Source organism: Porites lutea, chromosome 11, assembly GCF_958299795.1.
Source record: "Porites lutea chromosome 11, jaPorLute2.1, whole genome shotgun sequence".
Lineage (NCBI taxonomy): Eukaryota > Metazoa > Cnidaria > Anthozoa > Scleractinia > Poritidae > Porites > Porites lutea.
This window is the reverse complement of record NC_133211.1, coordinates 13,719,801-13,734,126: the sequence shown is the minus strand read 5'-3', so window position 1 is coordinate 13,734,126 and position 14,326 is coordinate 13,719,801. Positions and strand designations below refer to the sequence as shown.

The following is a 14,326-nucleotide window of genomic DNA, read 5'->3' as shown; positions in this document are numbered from 1 at the left end:
ATTCATTTAGAGAACTGCAAATCTTTCATTCAATAACCTATCCCTACTTAACACAGTGTTTGCTGAGGGCTGACAATTGGCAAGCTATAAAAGCATTAGTGGAGAAGATCAGGTAGAACATAAATCCGTGTACATTATACAGTATCCAAAAAATGCAGAGAAACAATCAAAGTTTTAAATACAGGAAAATTACATGGAAGTAAGTATATTGTCCTAAGATTAGAAATATTTTCAATAATTAATACTACAAGAACAAGATAACTGAATTTGGCTTTCATAAGATATGAACAGGTGATATAAGAGGTTTCATTTGCCAAGGCTGACAACACCCTGTCAAACTGCATTAATTTTTCATATCATACTCAGCCTGATCCAATAATATTGTTAATTGTAGGTCACCTATTCTAGTTACAGTTTCTCACCTGGTTTTCTTCTCTGACAAGGTTACTTGGTCGGTAAGATGATCGAACAGTTCACCCTTCTCGGCCCTATTATAAATCATGAAACATCATTGAAATGTGATAATCTGTGTACATGTATGTACTATTAATTATTTGTTATGATTAATACCTATTCATAAGACACATCATTCAACTGTAGGAGACTATATCAGGTTTACACGTATGTCCAAAAATGCAACGCATTGTTTAATAACATTAGTATAGAATGCTTCAACCACCATTTTTGTCATTGCTTCCATTAGAATACTTTGAAGATAAGACAAATTTTAAAGTTTTCAACAGTCACACGGGCATTTATGTTCTATGTCATTCTTAAATCATAAACATAATGAGTAAACTCACAACTCAAAAACAAGGAAGAAGAATACTTCGGACTCAAAGACATCTACCAGTCCAACTGCAAATAACAGAGACAACAGTGAGAATACCACTATGGACATACATTTTACTGAAATGCATTCTTCATGGGCTAGAGTTAGTAAGCTTCATATAATACAATGAACCTTTTTTAAGAACTTTTATAAAATAACTACATGTAAGATAGTTCACACGTTCTGACTGGCATAGAGGCATGCATGAGAGTATGTAAAGATGGTTGTGATGTCAAGATGTTTTGCTCTTCCCACACTAATCATGCAAGCACAAATTTGAAAACGTTTTTTAATTGAAAACTCAACGAGTTTACTTTATTTACCCATTCTGTCATTGGCCAAAACTTGGAAAATCTTAACAAACATGCTGTGTCAATTTTTTGTTGCTTAAGCTGACATTATTTTAAACAAGAAAAATCTGTATTTTGGAAAGCATCTTTTTTGCAAAACTGATTACGCATGCAAGACTTTGTATACAAGACTTCGCAACTGGCAAGAATTTCTCTATAAATCAGTGCCATAACAAAGAGTTTTGCATTTTTTCTTGGGAAAGTTAATTTATAAAAGCAATAGAAAACTTTTTTCCTGTTTTTGTATAGCCTGATATAAACACTCAAGGGGTTGGGAGAATTCACGACAGTTCTGCAAATCCTTGACTTCATCTCAGGTTTGCATAACTGTCTTGAATTCTCACTATGCAAACATGGAAGCGTTTTCAGTTGGTTAAATAATACATCCCTTAACCTATACCACACTGGAATATTTGTAAGAGCTGCACTAAGATACAGACTTAATGGAGCACTCAACAGAATACCAGTCAAAACAAAAAAAGTCACTTACTTATATTCTCATGTCCTTGTAAGGATAGTAAAATAAGGACTTCTTCTCTTGTTGTTGCCTCAATATCCACACCACCTGTATCACTAAGCTTGTCAATTATTTTCACGGCATATGGTTTTCCAGTTTCTTTGTGGAAACATCTTCGTACCACACTGGAGATTCCTCTGAAAATGTGGAGAGTAATAAAAATATTTTTTATCATCTGCTCAAACCACAATTATTATTTCACAAATGCTGAGTAGTTGTTTTATGCACAAGTGTTGTCATCAATTCCTTTTAAGTTATTGCATCACCTTGGTGACTAACACCAACTACAGTATAGACACACCAGGACAAGATAAATTCTTGGCATTGTTTAGAGGTGTTATTTGTCTGAAGGAGGGTACTAGCAACTTTGACTGTAAATTTGAAAAAAGCTCTATCTTAAGAAGATTGTCCACGCAAACGGGTTTACCTCGGTGTAAAAACCTGTGAAGTTTTTCTTTGTTTTCTAGCTATTATTTTCCTTGGCTCTCTTGTGTTGACTTCTTTGTATTCATTGTTTTACGTCACCCGTGAGTTTAACAGGGTTTTACACCGAGGATGAGAGACGAGTTCCCCTAAAAATGCCTGAGTGGGAGGCTATGCAAACATTGAATTGGGTTCAAGGTTAAAACTGTTCACCAAATTAAAAACTTCTTCACAAAATAAATCTAAATTGCTTGTACATTAAAAGCTGCCCTGTAAAGATATATTTCTTCATTACTGATCATACTTGCTCAGTAGATCTTCAAAATGTCTATGCTTCCTTGGATAGGAACTTTTAGGAAAAGTCAAATTACGTCTGAACGCAAATTAGCTGCTGCAACTGTTCGGCTTCGAGCAGTCAATAAAATGCTACACATAAACTAACACTACAGATTCCTTTCAATTTCGTGTCAGTGAAATATTAAACATTTAATCCCTCTTGATACATCGGTACTTTGCCTTTACCAAGGAGCAGCATGTATAAATTCGCTTTAATAGATGCAACAACTACGTAAGTCTTACATGAGCTTACATAATACCATGCACAGGTCCCCATGCACAACCTTAGATTGAACAACGGATGTGACCTAACCCTTCGCTGTTATACTTCTTAAACGAACATCTAGATCTGCCGCTGACTTAAAAACTTCTTTTAGTGCTAGGAATTTAGTGAGGGAACCTGTCGTCGAATGACAAACTCGCGAAAAGGCGAGGTTAGAGTTTGCATAACATACCACGTCAAATTGCCGGGTATCTTCCCTCACGAGAAAAAACAGGTTAAACGAACCGTGGCCGTCCTCACGCCAAGCTCTATGATATTTTCTCAACAACAAGTTGCAAAATTAAATTCGTTTGAAGAAACATGCACTTCTTTTCGGGATATATTCGTGTTATAACGAAAACAAACAGCGTCCACTTACGCGCCCAGTTTCTCCTTAACTTCGTATCTGTCAGAAAATCCGCCGGTAGTTTCGCTTCCTAAAGGTCCATCTTCTAACTCAAACTCTGTCATTTCACGAGCGCCAAGTCACAGATCGTTAAATTTCGACTCTCCGACATAGTTATCAAATCATCCAAAGACAGTCATCTCGACGAGATGCAAAGCAAACGATAGCTTAACAACGCGACGTAGCAGAAGTGTTGCAACCCAACCGGAACAGAACAAAACGAACGAACTAACTCGCAAAATGAATACTTGTGATCAGCGGTATTGTGAATAAGTATTGCACACAACAGAGAACAACAGACAACACGTGAGTAGAGTTTGTAAGAAGTCACGAACGGGTGATCGTTAGGAAAAAACAAGAAAAGCTTCACATCAAAATTTTTATTTTGTTTCCTTTACATAACTAACTGCTATAAATTTGTTATCAGCTGTTATCTATTATACTCCGCTTTGTTTGCCCCACCTCCATCACTCCCCATTTACGCCTTTCGCATATACGTAATGTTATTTTCCTCGGCGAAGGGTCATCACATTTTAGGGAGGAACGTGCGTGACTCAATGAACCCTTTCGGATTTTTTTTATTCGTTGCCTCCTCAAATGAGAGAAAGTTCTGGGAACTAGTTTATCTGGTGCTGTTTCTTAAGTCCCAATCAAGACTTGAAACCATGTTGACGATATTGTTAAAGCGATTTCGGCCTCAAGGCTAATCGCCGCTATGCTCGGACGGCTCCTCCGCCAAAACAAGTACCAGCATTCACTCGTTAAATCCCCCGCTACGCTGGCTACTGAGAGTGTAAAAGAGAAGTACAATATTGTAAAGGGTTTTTTTACGTAATCGGCATCCGGCTACTGTGGTTCAACAAATAAACTGATTTACTTTGAATCAGTCCCAGTGTACTCTGCATGCAAATTTGATTTAATTTTCTACTAGGGAATTTTTATTCGGTAAATTCGCTCTGTAAAGGTAGAAATAAATCTATAACTCAAGCAAAAGTAGAACACTCAAACCTTCCAATCGCGATCACACAAGCCGGAAGATTTGGTGGTCACTAATTTTTGACTTTTGCCTCATGTAAGGTGCTACAAGGGGTAGGAAGACTGATTTCGGAACTTTGCTAATGTGAAAGGTGCCGTGTCGCTTACTTAATTGGTACAAGTAAATGAAGGTTTTTTGATCAGAAAAATTACTTCTATTTAGAATAAGTCCGAGATCAGTTCAGTGGAACTGTTGGAATAAACTGAGAAGAAAGTATTTTACTGACTTCCCATACTTAAAAGTACAGGAAGTCAATGTGTTTGAAACTGAACGATTAAGCTGAAGCCAGCGCTGCTCGACTTGGACATGATCAGCAATGGGTCAGCAATGATATAAACAATAAAATCAGGACAATTTCGCAATGATCCCATGGATTCAGTTCACCAAAAGAAAATTATCAATATTGATCTTATTAAGAACTAAAACAAATCAAGAAAATCTTGTCAATACAATATTAAACTTCGTCATTATCGGATCTTCGTCATCAGTAATTACTCATTTCCTTATCGTCACTTTTACGGATGAGTAAATGCGAATGAAAACACACATTTATCACCAGAATTTTCCGTTCCCGATAATACAGTTGAATTTTCCTTGTTTCTTAGATAAACTGTTTTGCGCGTTTTATCAGCAAAAACTGGTCATAATTTCCTGGTCACCAACTGAGAAATAAATATCATGGCACAAATTGTGCAGAGTTTTTAATAAGTTTTCACGCCAGACGACGCCTTCTTACTGGTGGTCCGATGAACATTACCGATATAGGAACTAAAGCGGCGAAGCCTTCATGATACAAACAAACTCATAAACAAACAAGCAGAAAAGTTCAGACAGAACAAAACTAAGGGATATACTAATTGCAGCTCTTGTGTACCATTCACACTAATTCTGCTCTCTTGTAATAAACCTGCTTGTCTCGCTTGCGCCTTGCACATAAAGGGGCCCGCCAACTTACAGTGCAGCTGTTCAACGTAACATGTAGCTACTGAAATTGCTGCAAATGTGATCGCTCATCTTTTAAAAAACTTTCTTAAGTTAGTACTGGCAATTGCGTAATAGTGATGCCGAAACTACTTCTTTTGTGAAACTACCATAAGTAAAGAAAATATCCGATACGTTGGCTACTGATTTTTCCAGGGGATACAGCTATCAATCGGTTTGGAGAAACCACGTAACTGAGGTGATTTACAGATAGATTTAGAAAGTTAAGCAGCCACGGCAACCTCGAATGAGGTCTACCGTCACCCCCGCCTCTACGAAACAGAAAAACTTCCTAAACCGACAGAAAACCATGTAAACGCAGTATACTCTCAGAATGTCAACGAAAACTACTTTTATTCGATATGCTATTGGTTTTTTTAACTTACGCAAGCAAAAAAAAACAAACAAACCCGGAACTGAGATCCCGTCTGCCACGATTTTGTTGAAAGCTTTCCCATCTTCTGGACGCCAAGATTGCGGAATCGCAAGGGCTTGGTTTGACTGAGAATCTTTTTTCCTTAACAAGAGAACTGGAGAGTTCTAGTTGTTCTAAATTTCATAGTTTCCACATGATGAAGAGGATTATGTGAATACGTGGACATGACCAGCAAGTTTAGGATCCTGTTTTGTAGTCTGCGTTACAGACATAAAATGCAAACAAATGCAAACAAATGCAAACTACTAGTACACTTACTCGCCCAGTTTATCTGCTTCTTCGCCAAGATGATACTTGTCAGCAAAATCGCCATTTTCACTGTTTTCGTCGACTTTCACCGGCCAAAGCTCTTCTATGATGCGGCGAAATTCAAACTTAATATGGCCTCTGAAGAAACCTGGTGGCATTTTGACGAACGAATTCCCGTCGGAAATGAGGCTCTAGAGATGCATAAGAAATTAAGAAATTAAACATGGTAGTGGTAGTTACTTATTGTTCTACCAGGTATGTTCACAATAGTGTCAAATCGTTTCCAAGGGAATGCTTTGTCAGCGGCTTTTTTGTGTCCACAACCCCTTCAGGTTTAAAACTCGGACCAATGAATACGTGAATACCCGTGGGGATAGAATTACTTTGACGTCGTTCAGTGATGCCGTCCGTCGCCGGCGAGCATAAGTACTTGTAGAGCGTTTTTGAGGTTGCCAAGGGAAAAGATTTCACAAATATTAAAACGACGCTAGAAATAATAAGACCGGCTTTCAATAGAAAGCGTTTTTCCACCTTATTAATATTTTGACACGCATGGCTTTTAATAAATTATGTTTCATTGCTTTTTCAGAGAGCCAAACTTTCAAACACTGAACTAAACCGTAAATGTTAAACGAGCCCCACTATGCAAGCAACGATGAATAAATTTTAAATTCATGGTAAAAATTTTTTCCGTATTTCATACTCTTAAGATTTAAAAGCTGGCTCCTGAAAAAAATAATATTTAACAAGACTAAAATACTAACAGAGAAAATTAAACCAAACGTTTTCGAACAGGCTCACTTGTCACTAAAAGTTTCGGCCTCCGCGAGCACGCAGGCTCGCGCGGGCTCCGCCACTGCAGTTAAACGTCAAAGGAGTTTTTCTGTTTTAATTGTTGGGATTTCATTTATCAGTGAGTGTAAACATGGGCAAAGATGTATGAATTAATTCGTTAACGTAACTATTTTTCTCTTTTCGTTAAAATTTTTGAACTTTTTTCTCTTTGAAAACTCTTCGTGTCCTAGTGAATTATGCTGGAAAATGGCGCCAGCCTCTGTTTTCAAACACTTAGAACTTCAGTTACTAAGTTTTTAAAGTTTAGTAAGCTAACAGGGTATTGATAATACCTTAAACTTTCAACAGTGAAAGTAGCAACCTCGTCTTTTAAGTACTTTGCTCAGCTTTTGCATGTTTCTCTCCGCGTTTAACAGCGATGAATTCCGTCACCAATTCTCCGAACTAGCAAAAGTAAGCCTGCTTGCAGGCTTATTCTCTCAAAGGTTTGATTTCACATTTTTAAGCGTTCTAAAATAGATTTTATATTGCAAAGGGGTTGCGATGAGAACGTCAGATTTTCCGTTTAATTATCTTCCAATCATGATAACTTTCATAAATTTTCTTTTATATTGGCAGCTAAGATGACAAAACCAGTTATGATGATCCAGTTAAGTCACTTTAATTAACTCTCTGGGAGACTGTCTGATAATACGATGGTTTCTAATAAGAGCTAGTCAAAAAACACCCGAATTTCGATTTCAGCAATATATGACTCATTGATGCCTGACAACTCGGAAGTCGTAGAGGACTCGTGCTTAGACTTCGGAACTGAGTCAGCAAATTCGAAAAGAAAAATATTGAACGATAGCTGATGATTTGGCAATCCTTTTCTTGCGGAAAATTAACAAATCAACAAATGAATTAACAGAAAAGACAACGACAGGAATTAATTTTACCCAATTATGTGACGAGCGTGGCAGGCAATTTAAAAAGGCACGCGCGTTCAGATGTTTTCACTGACAATAGAGTTCCTGAGATAAATGTACATATCATAAAGGTCAGGACGTAGGCTCAGCTTCATTATTCAAGTAATTTTATTACCTTCTTTCATTATTTTTCACCACAAGAAAAGCTAAAATTACTCACTGTTTTACAACTCTCCCGCCACCTCTCCATTCTCCTACAAGAAAGCCATGCCCAGACCCGACAGCTCCGCAACAGATGCCGCATAGAGGCGGCGTTCAAATTGAACAGATCGTTCCTCAAGTCAGAACTGTAGAAAACCGGTCGCCTATACATCTCCAGTTCTCAGGATAAGTGTCATCTACTTTTAATGACAATAAAGATAGTGGCCAAATTTCCTGTAAACTGGCTTTATAAATGATCACGCCTTGACCTTTGGAGCGATTGACTGATTTAGACCCCAATGTTTTTATTTGAAAGTCCATAAATTTCTATGCCGTTTGGCATGCGCCCATGAACCGACCAATGACCAGGGGGCAAAGGAGAAGACCTATTACTGAGTGGACAGGTCCTTACGGGCACAATTTTATTAAATCAACTAAACTATCAAATCAGACTGAATTGTGAATGCTCAAATCACAATAATATTTGGACAGCCTCTGCCGAACATAACGTGGAGTACCGTAACAAGAGAACTGATTACCGAATGAATGATTTTCCAGTAATCGGAGACCCATGTTTTGCGCACAGGATTCTGGGATCGCCAGGGGGCAAACATTACGAGTCGCTACAAAGAAATGTATGGCGTGGAGCTGTTTTTCCGTTAAAAGCGGTGTCTTTGGACAGAGAATGCCGCATTTTGCTGTGCTTTTAAGAGAAACGGAGGAGACTAATATTGGGGCGTTGAAATTTCAAGTTTCTGTGCGATTAATGCGATAAATTCTATCGATAAACACTCCTTGCGTGAGCTTGGGGTGAAATTTATATTTACTGAATTTACAGTGATCTACATGAAGAAAAGGTCTCGAAATATATAGTACAAATTGAATTGAAATATATAGTACAAATACATGTAGGAGGATTGGCTCATTTAAGCGTTTAAGTTATAATTACGTGTGGTGATATTTACGACGAGTGTAACAAAGCTTCGCCGCGATGAGCGCTGTGCGGTTTGTGACGGGCGTCGATAAAATCCGGAACATGGAACATTCCGGAACATGCCGGAACATCCCGGAACATGAAAAAATAAAAATAATTTTCATGAAAAAAATATATAATGAAATAACAATAATAAGATATTTTTGGTAAAAATTAATAATAACGTAAAATAACAAAAAATAACGAAAAATAATGAAATAATCAAGAAAAAGAAACAAGTATCCTCTCTGAGTATGAGAAAACAATATTTTGTCGCAACCGATTAAAATTTGTTGGGCAAGAAAGGGTTCATGCAAATGACAGTAATGAGTGAAGGCTTGCTGCTAAATCCAAAATATATTAAAATGGGTCGCGAGGAGGGGGGTTTTTTAAGCGTTCCTCACACAGCTACCTCTTGTAATTGTTTGCCATGAGTTAATCATTTGGCGGTTATCAATTTACGTTTCTGCAATGGTCTAAAATGTCGGTGCAGTATTTCATGTCCAGCCAAGTCGGTAAGTAGCTCATTTCAAGCCAACATATAGTCTCCTTATATATAACCGACATTTGCTTACTTGAGGTGCTTTGTTTCACTTGAGGTTGACATGAATTACTTACAGACTAGGCGGCTCTGTGAACTTAAGAAGAGTATAAGGGCTCCTGTCTTTGGATTTTAATGGACAATACTCACATTCGTAGTAGTTTCTATACTATTTACAGTCAGTTTGATATTTTAGACGTCTCCTCGAGTAGCAAGAGGAGTTTGCGGGAGACAGCTAAAATTCAGGCTAACTGATAACAGTTAGAAACTACCGCTGCGCTACCACTGCCACTGCAACTAATCACGGCGAATATGAATCTTTAATTTAATTATCCAAGTCCAAAGCGACGATCTCCTAAGCTCTCATTACAGTCGCAAAGCCGTAAATGGATAACAAGAGGTGGCTGTGTGACGAAAGCTTAAAAACCCTCTCCTCGCGACTCATTTTAATATATTTTGAATTTAGAAGCAAACCTTCACTTATTACTGTCATTTGAATGGACCATCACTCGCCCAAAAAATTCATTGCCACAAAATATTGTTTTCTCATACTCAGAGATGATACCAGTTTCTTTTTCTTTCTTTCTTTGTTTGTTTCTTTATTTTTCGTTTTTATGTTATGTTATGTTATTTATTTTGTTATTATAAATTTTTGCAAAAATTGTTTTCTATCTGTTGTTCTATTTATTATTATTTATTTATTATTATTATTATTAATATTATTATTTAATTAATTAATTATTTTTTCATAAAAAAATATTTTAATTTTTTCATGTTCCGGGATGTTCCGGAATGTTCCGGAATGTTCCATGTTACGGGTTTTATCGACGGTCGTTTGTGACAAGACAACAATTATAGGTATGTATGTGGCCATCAAGATAAAAAATCCTCCTTTACTTTGGTATAAACAAAGTGACATTTACGAAATATTTCATGGAAACGACATGGTATTTAACCATTAGTAGATGAGGCAGAAATCGTACGAACGAGTAAGATTTCCGATACAAAAGCAGTCAGAGTGTGTAAATATAAAATACCAAGTTGATGTGCGAAATTCAGACATTCTATATCTTCCCTAAAAATGATTGGAAAAGGCATTAGAACTCATTGGTGCTCTGGATCATGACAAGGCACTCGCTTGTGTGTGTGTGTGTTTTTTTTTGCGAGAAGAAATCAATATACTAATGTGGGGAAGATATTTTTGTTTTTAAAGTTAATACATATCAAATTCGACAACACATAAGCTTACCTTCGATCGTTTTCACAAACTGGCACAGCATTGTGATCGCCGAGCGGAGCTTAATTACACTCGTTTTAAATATGAGCACATGTAAGTACATGAACTGGAAAGGCTTAAATGAGTCCGCTTTCCCCACTCATTTATACCTAAGTTAGTACTATATATTTCGAGACCATTCAGTAAATTTCACAGTCGACCTTACGCAAGGAGTGTTTATCGATAGATTTCATAGCATTGATCCCACAAAAACTTACAATTTCAAAGCACCAACATTATTCACCCCCGCTTCTCATAAAATCACGGCAAAATACGGCATTCTCTGTCTAAAGACACTGCTTTTAACGGAGAAACAGCTCCAAGCCATACATTTCTTTGTAGCGACTTGCAATGTTTGCCCCCTGGCGATCCCATAATTCTGTGCGCATAACTAAGTCTCACATTACTGGAAAATCATTCATTGATTCAAACGCGGGCGTTCTTGTTTTTGGACCGAGCCTTTATATCCGCGATAGGATATTTAAAAGAGTTGATAGAGTTGAACCTCCGTCCATTCAGTGGTCACTAGCCTGCGCCCATTTTTTTCAATTTAATACTTCTAAGCGCCTGCTACGCAGACTAAGTGGTCAGCGGCCACTGAGGCACCAGCGTCATCTGTTTTTCTTTTTAAAGAAAATAGAACTGTCAAGATTTCCTTTCGGACCGTACCGTAGCCTGTGTACAGTCGTCCCCCCTCCCTTCTGAGGGAGGGGGACGTCTGTACACAGGCTAACCGTACCGCCGACGGAGATTTGTTGTTTACATCATGTTACACTCTCAAGTAAATATTTTAGACTTTCGAAGAAGTCTTATTTAAAATTTGGCTCGCGGCACGAAGACTTATTGGCCAAACGCGATGCAAACGAAGGCTCTCTTACTCTCCTCGCATCTTTTGAATTCGCGTAGCCTGTGTAGCATGGCGGCTTTGTTGCAGTCAGTATATGTGAATTTTTTTAGGCGACGAGAAAGTTTTTCCGCTGTTATGTACTAGTATAATTCTTGAGAAATGCTAATGGCCGGCAGAGTTGTTCTATAATTGCTAATTTTATATTTTCTCCACTAGCTCAAATTATGCATAAATTTTGAAATGAATAAGAATGCAATTACCTTGCAAATGACTAAGTGTCAATTTGAGTATCATATCAGAATCGCACAAAACAGAATAATCATGCAGAGTATGCCCGCATCAGTGAAATACTTATCGTGTATTTTTATTTATTCGTAATAATCGAATTTTAGCTAAAATGTAGACATATATACTTGTAAGACGTAATTACAATACAGTTTTCAAATAGAATTACTATTTGAAAAAAACCATGCGGTGTTAATGGCAAAGAGATGTTCCCACCAAACTTTTTACCGTAGTTGGCATGGAACTTTACACAGTGTTCGGACATTTTCCTCCATTTTCTGTTTTGCTGTTTGTTTTTATTTTAAATGAAAGCTGATTAATAAATCAAGGGTAAGAACATTTGTTTTTGCCTTTAAATCTCCATAACGACACAGTTCATTGATTGCACTCAAATTAGGAATACCGAATGATCAGCTGAATGATTTCCGAAATAAATATGTAAGTTTGCTTCCATTATGGGTGGCGTAGTAATTTTCGTTGTATCAACGTTCCTCCGACGATGCCAATCTAAAACGGAGTCAAAAGCAAACCAAACTCACCCGCAAATACACTCGAAGTAGGACGCATTGCTTAGAGCTTGATTCACGGCTGATCAATCCACGGATCAAAAGCCGGCGCTGAATCGCGGACGCTTATTAGTGACTCCTTTTTTTTTTTCTTTTATTCGCGTGATCGGAGCGATGACAGCCATGTTCTTCTTTACCCTAACTGGCAAATCAACGTTTGACCTTTATACGTTAAACGTAAGCTTCTGTAACTATGAGAGAATTTTATAAGATGTTTTGGCCGACACACGACAAATACCTAACAGTCGCCGGTAATTAAAGTGTAATGGGTGTGAGGCTCACTCACCGACGCACACTCTGGTACCATTGGGGTCAGCTAGCCTTCATTCTATTTACGTATATGTACCTTAAATGGCCTTCGCTATCCCCATGAAACGAGATTTTCTGATCGACACCTGTTGTCCCGAACATTCAGTAAGTTGCCTTTGGCTTGACTCGACTCGCTTTGTCGCTTGAGTTCATCGTGGATTCAGTCTGTACGCATCGGTGGGCTCTACACCTCGCGTCGCGAGAACTTTGTTGCTATGATACCAGTGACGCCAGACGGGAAAATTAAAACTGTCTGAAGTCTGAATGCCGTCACTAGATATATGAAGTACGATTTCGTGGGCGAACAGGTCAGAAAATGGACGTACATATTTGGGATATACAGGATTAATGTTATTTTTATAACTCCCCGAGTGAGGAAGAAAGATAAAATTTAAGTTCCCGGCGGGATGCAAATTTATGACGTTGTAGTCAGAGAAGAGAAAAGCAACAATAAACTTTATTTTTTTCGTGATGTTTTATAAAAAAAAAATATAAAGAACATATACGTGCGAAGCAAAACCTATCTTAATCTCCATGAAGTAGAAAATACAGATGGTGACTGTTTAAACACCCCTTTGCTCATGGTCAGCTGATGCCAACATAGCGTCCTTAATAGTTGCCATTAAAAGACAGATGTCTCTCGGTAAAAACACTAAAACCAAACCTACAGCAATATGATTTTAACAGGTGCAACGAACAGATCAAGATTTATAATAAACATGGGGCATAATCATGTTAATTACCACGAGGGCTGGAACGCGTGACGAACCCCTCATTTATAATGTCTGCGCGGGAGGCTAGATAACTCGAGGCCCCGCAAACTCAAACTTTGTTTTCGTTTCCCTTCAAAGTTCGAGTTACCGGGGTTCTACAGTAATAACAGTAATGATAAATTTACATCGTTCCATTGTTCAGTCATTTAACTGAAAAAAAAAAACGAAACAAAACAAAAGACAAAAAAAACCTTAAAACTTCCGATGGATTGACTTATATAATATCGTCTGGATGTGAAGCTATAAATGGATATTTTCCGATCCGTTTTAAATTTTTGTGAATTGCCTCTTGTCAGTGTAGTGCGTCACATGCAAATATTGAAAATATTCTGCACGCAAATCAAATCTCTATGCATGACAAATCTCTAAGTCAGCTATATGTTATCTATATGTGTTTATGAAGATCAAAAGCGCTGTAGCTAGAAAATATACGTGAATACGGGCGAAATATATCTGCGACGGAAATGATACAAATAGTATTTTCGGGTGGTTTCTGAAGCGTCTACATAAAAATTTAATCGGTTTGCGGTTTCCCTTGTGCGCAAAATCCGTTACGTTCCGACATTTTTTCCTCCGCAAAAATTTCTTTTCCCGTCATACCCCGCGCGCTCACAATTTTTCTTATCGATTGTTTTGTTTTGTCATGGCGGTACGTAAGTATTAAACAAAGGTAATGTTGTCTTTGCTCATCGCGCTTCAATGAAAGACTACATCGCTAAACTCTTTCTTGATTCGTTCCTTTATTTTTTCTTCTTATGGAATGTAAATGTGGTACATGTAACATTAGAGCATGCTGTCTATGTATGGCATTTAACGAGAGTACCTTCAAACAACTCTAAAATATGACTTTTGCTCTATTTCACATGTTTATAAATAACTTTGGTGAAACTCTACTAGCAGTGTATTGGGGCATAACCCTGAGATTCTGCTTAACTGGTATACTCTCTTAAAATCGGTTTCATGAAAGGATACCTGAGTTTTATACCAAAAAGTACTTTATGATTTAATCATCAGACGCTATCGT

General features: G+C 37.5%; 1 protein-coding gene across 3 annotated transcripts in view; it reads right to left on the bottom strand.

The window, feature by feature from the left end:
* The window catches only part of LOC140951814 (phosphorylase b kinase gamma catalytic chain, skeletal muscle/heart isoform-like), a 19,283-nt gene extending 6,590 nt beyond the window's left edge, over positions 1-12,693 (bottom strand). The window contains exons 1-5 of one of the 3 annotated variants that reach the window (XM_073401168.1): positions 12,567-12,693; positions 5,838-6,019; positions 1,673-1,836; positions 804-858; positions 423-488 (exon numbers count right to left, since the gene is read on the bottom strand). In XM_073401168.1, the coding sequence (XP_073257269.1) occupies positions 423-488; positions 804-858; positions 1,673-1,836; positions 5,838-5,986 (434 nt within the window). In that variant the 5' untranslated portion in view covers positions 5,987-6,019; positions 12,567-12,693. Of the gene's footprint in view, positions 1-422; positions 489-803; positions 859-1,672; positions 1,837-3,099; positions 3,344-5,837; positions 6,020-7,751; positions 7,887-12,566 lie in introns of those variants that run through there. The other 2 variants (XM_073401167.1, XM_073401169.1) reach the window with 2 other exon arrangements.
* Positions 12,694-14,326: the final 1,633 nt, after the last annotated feature.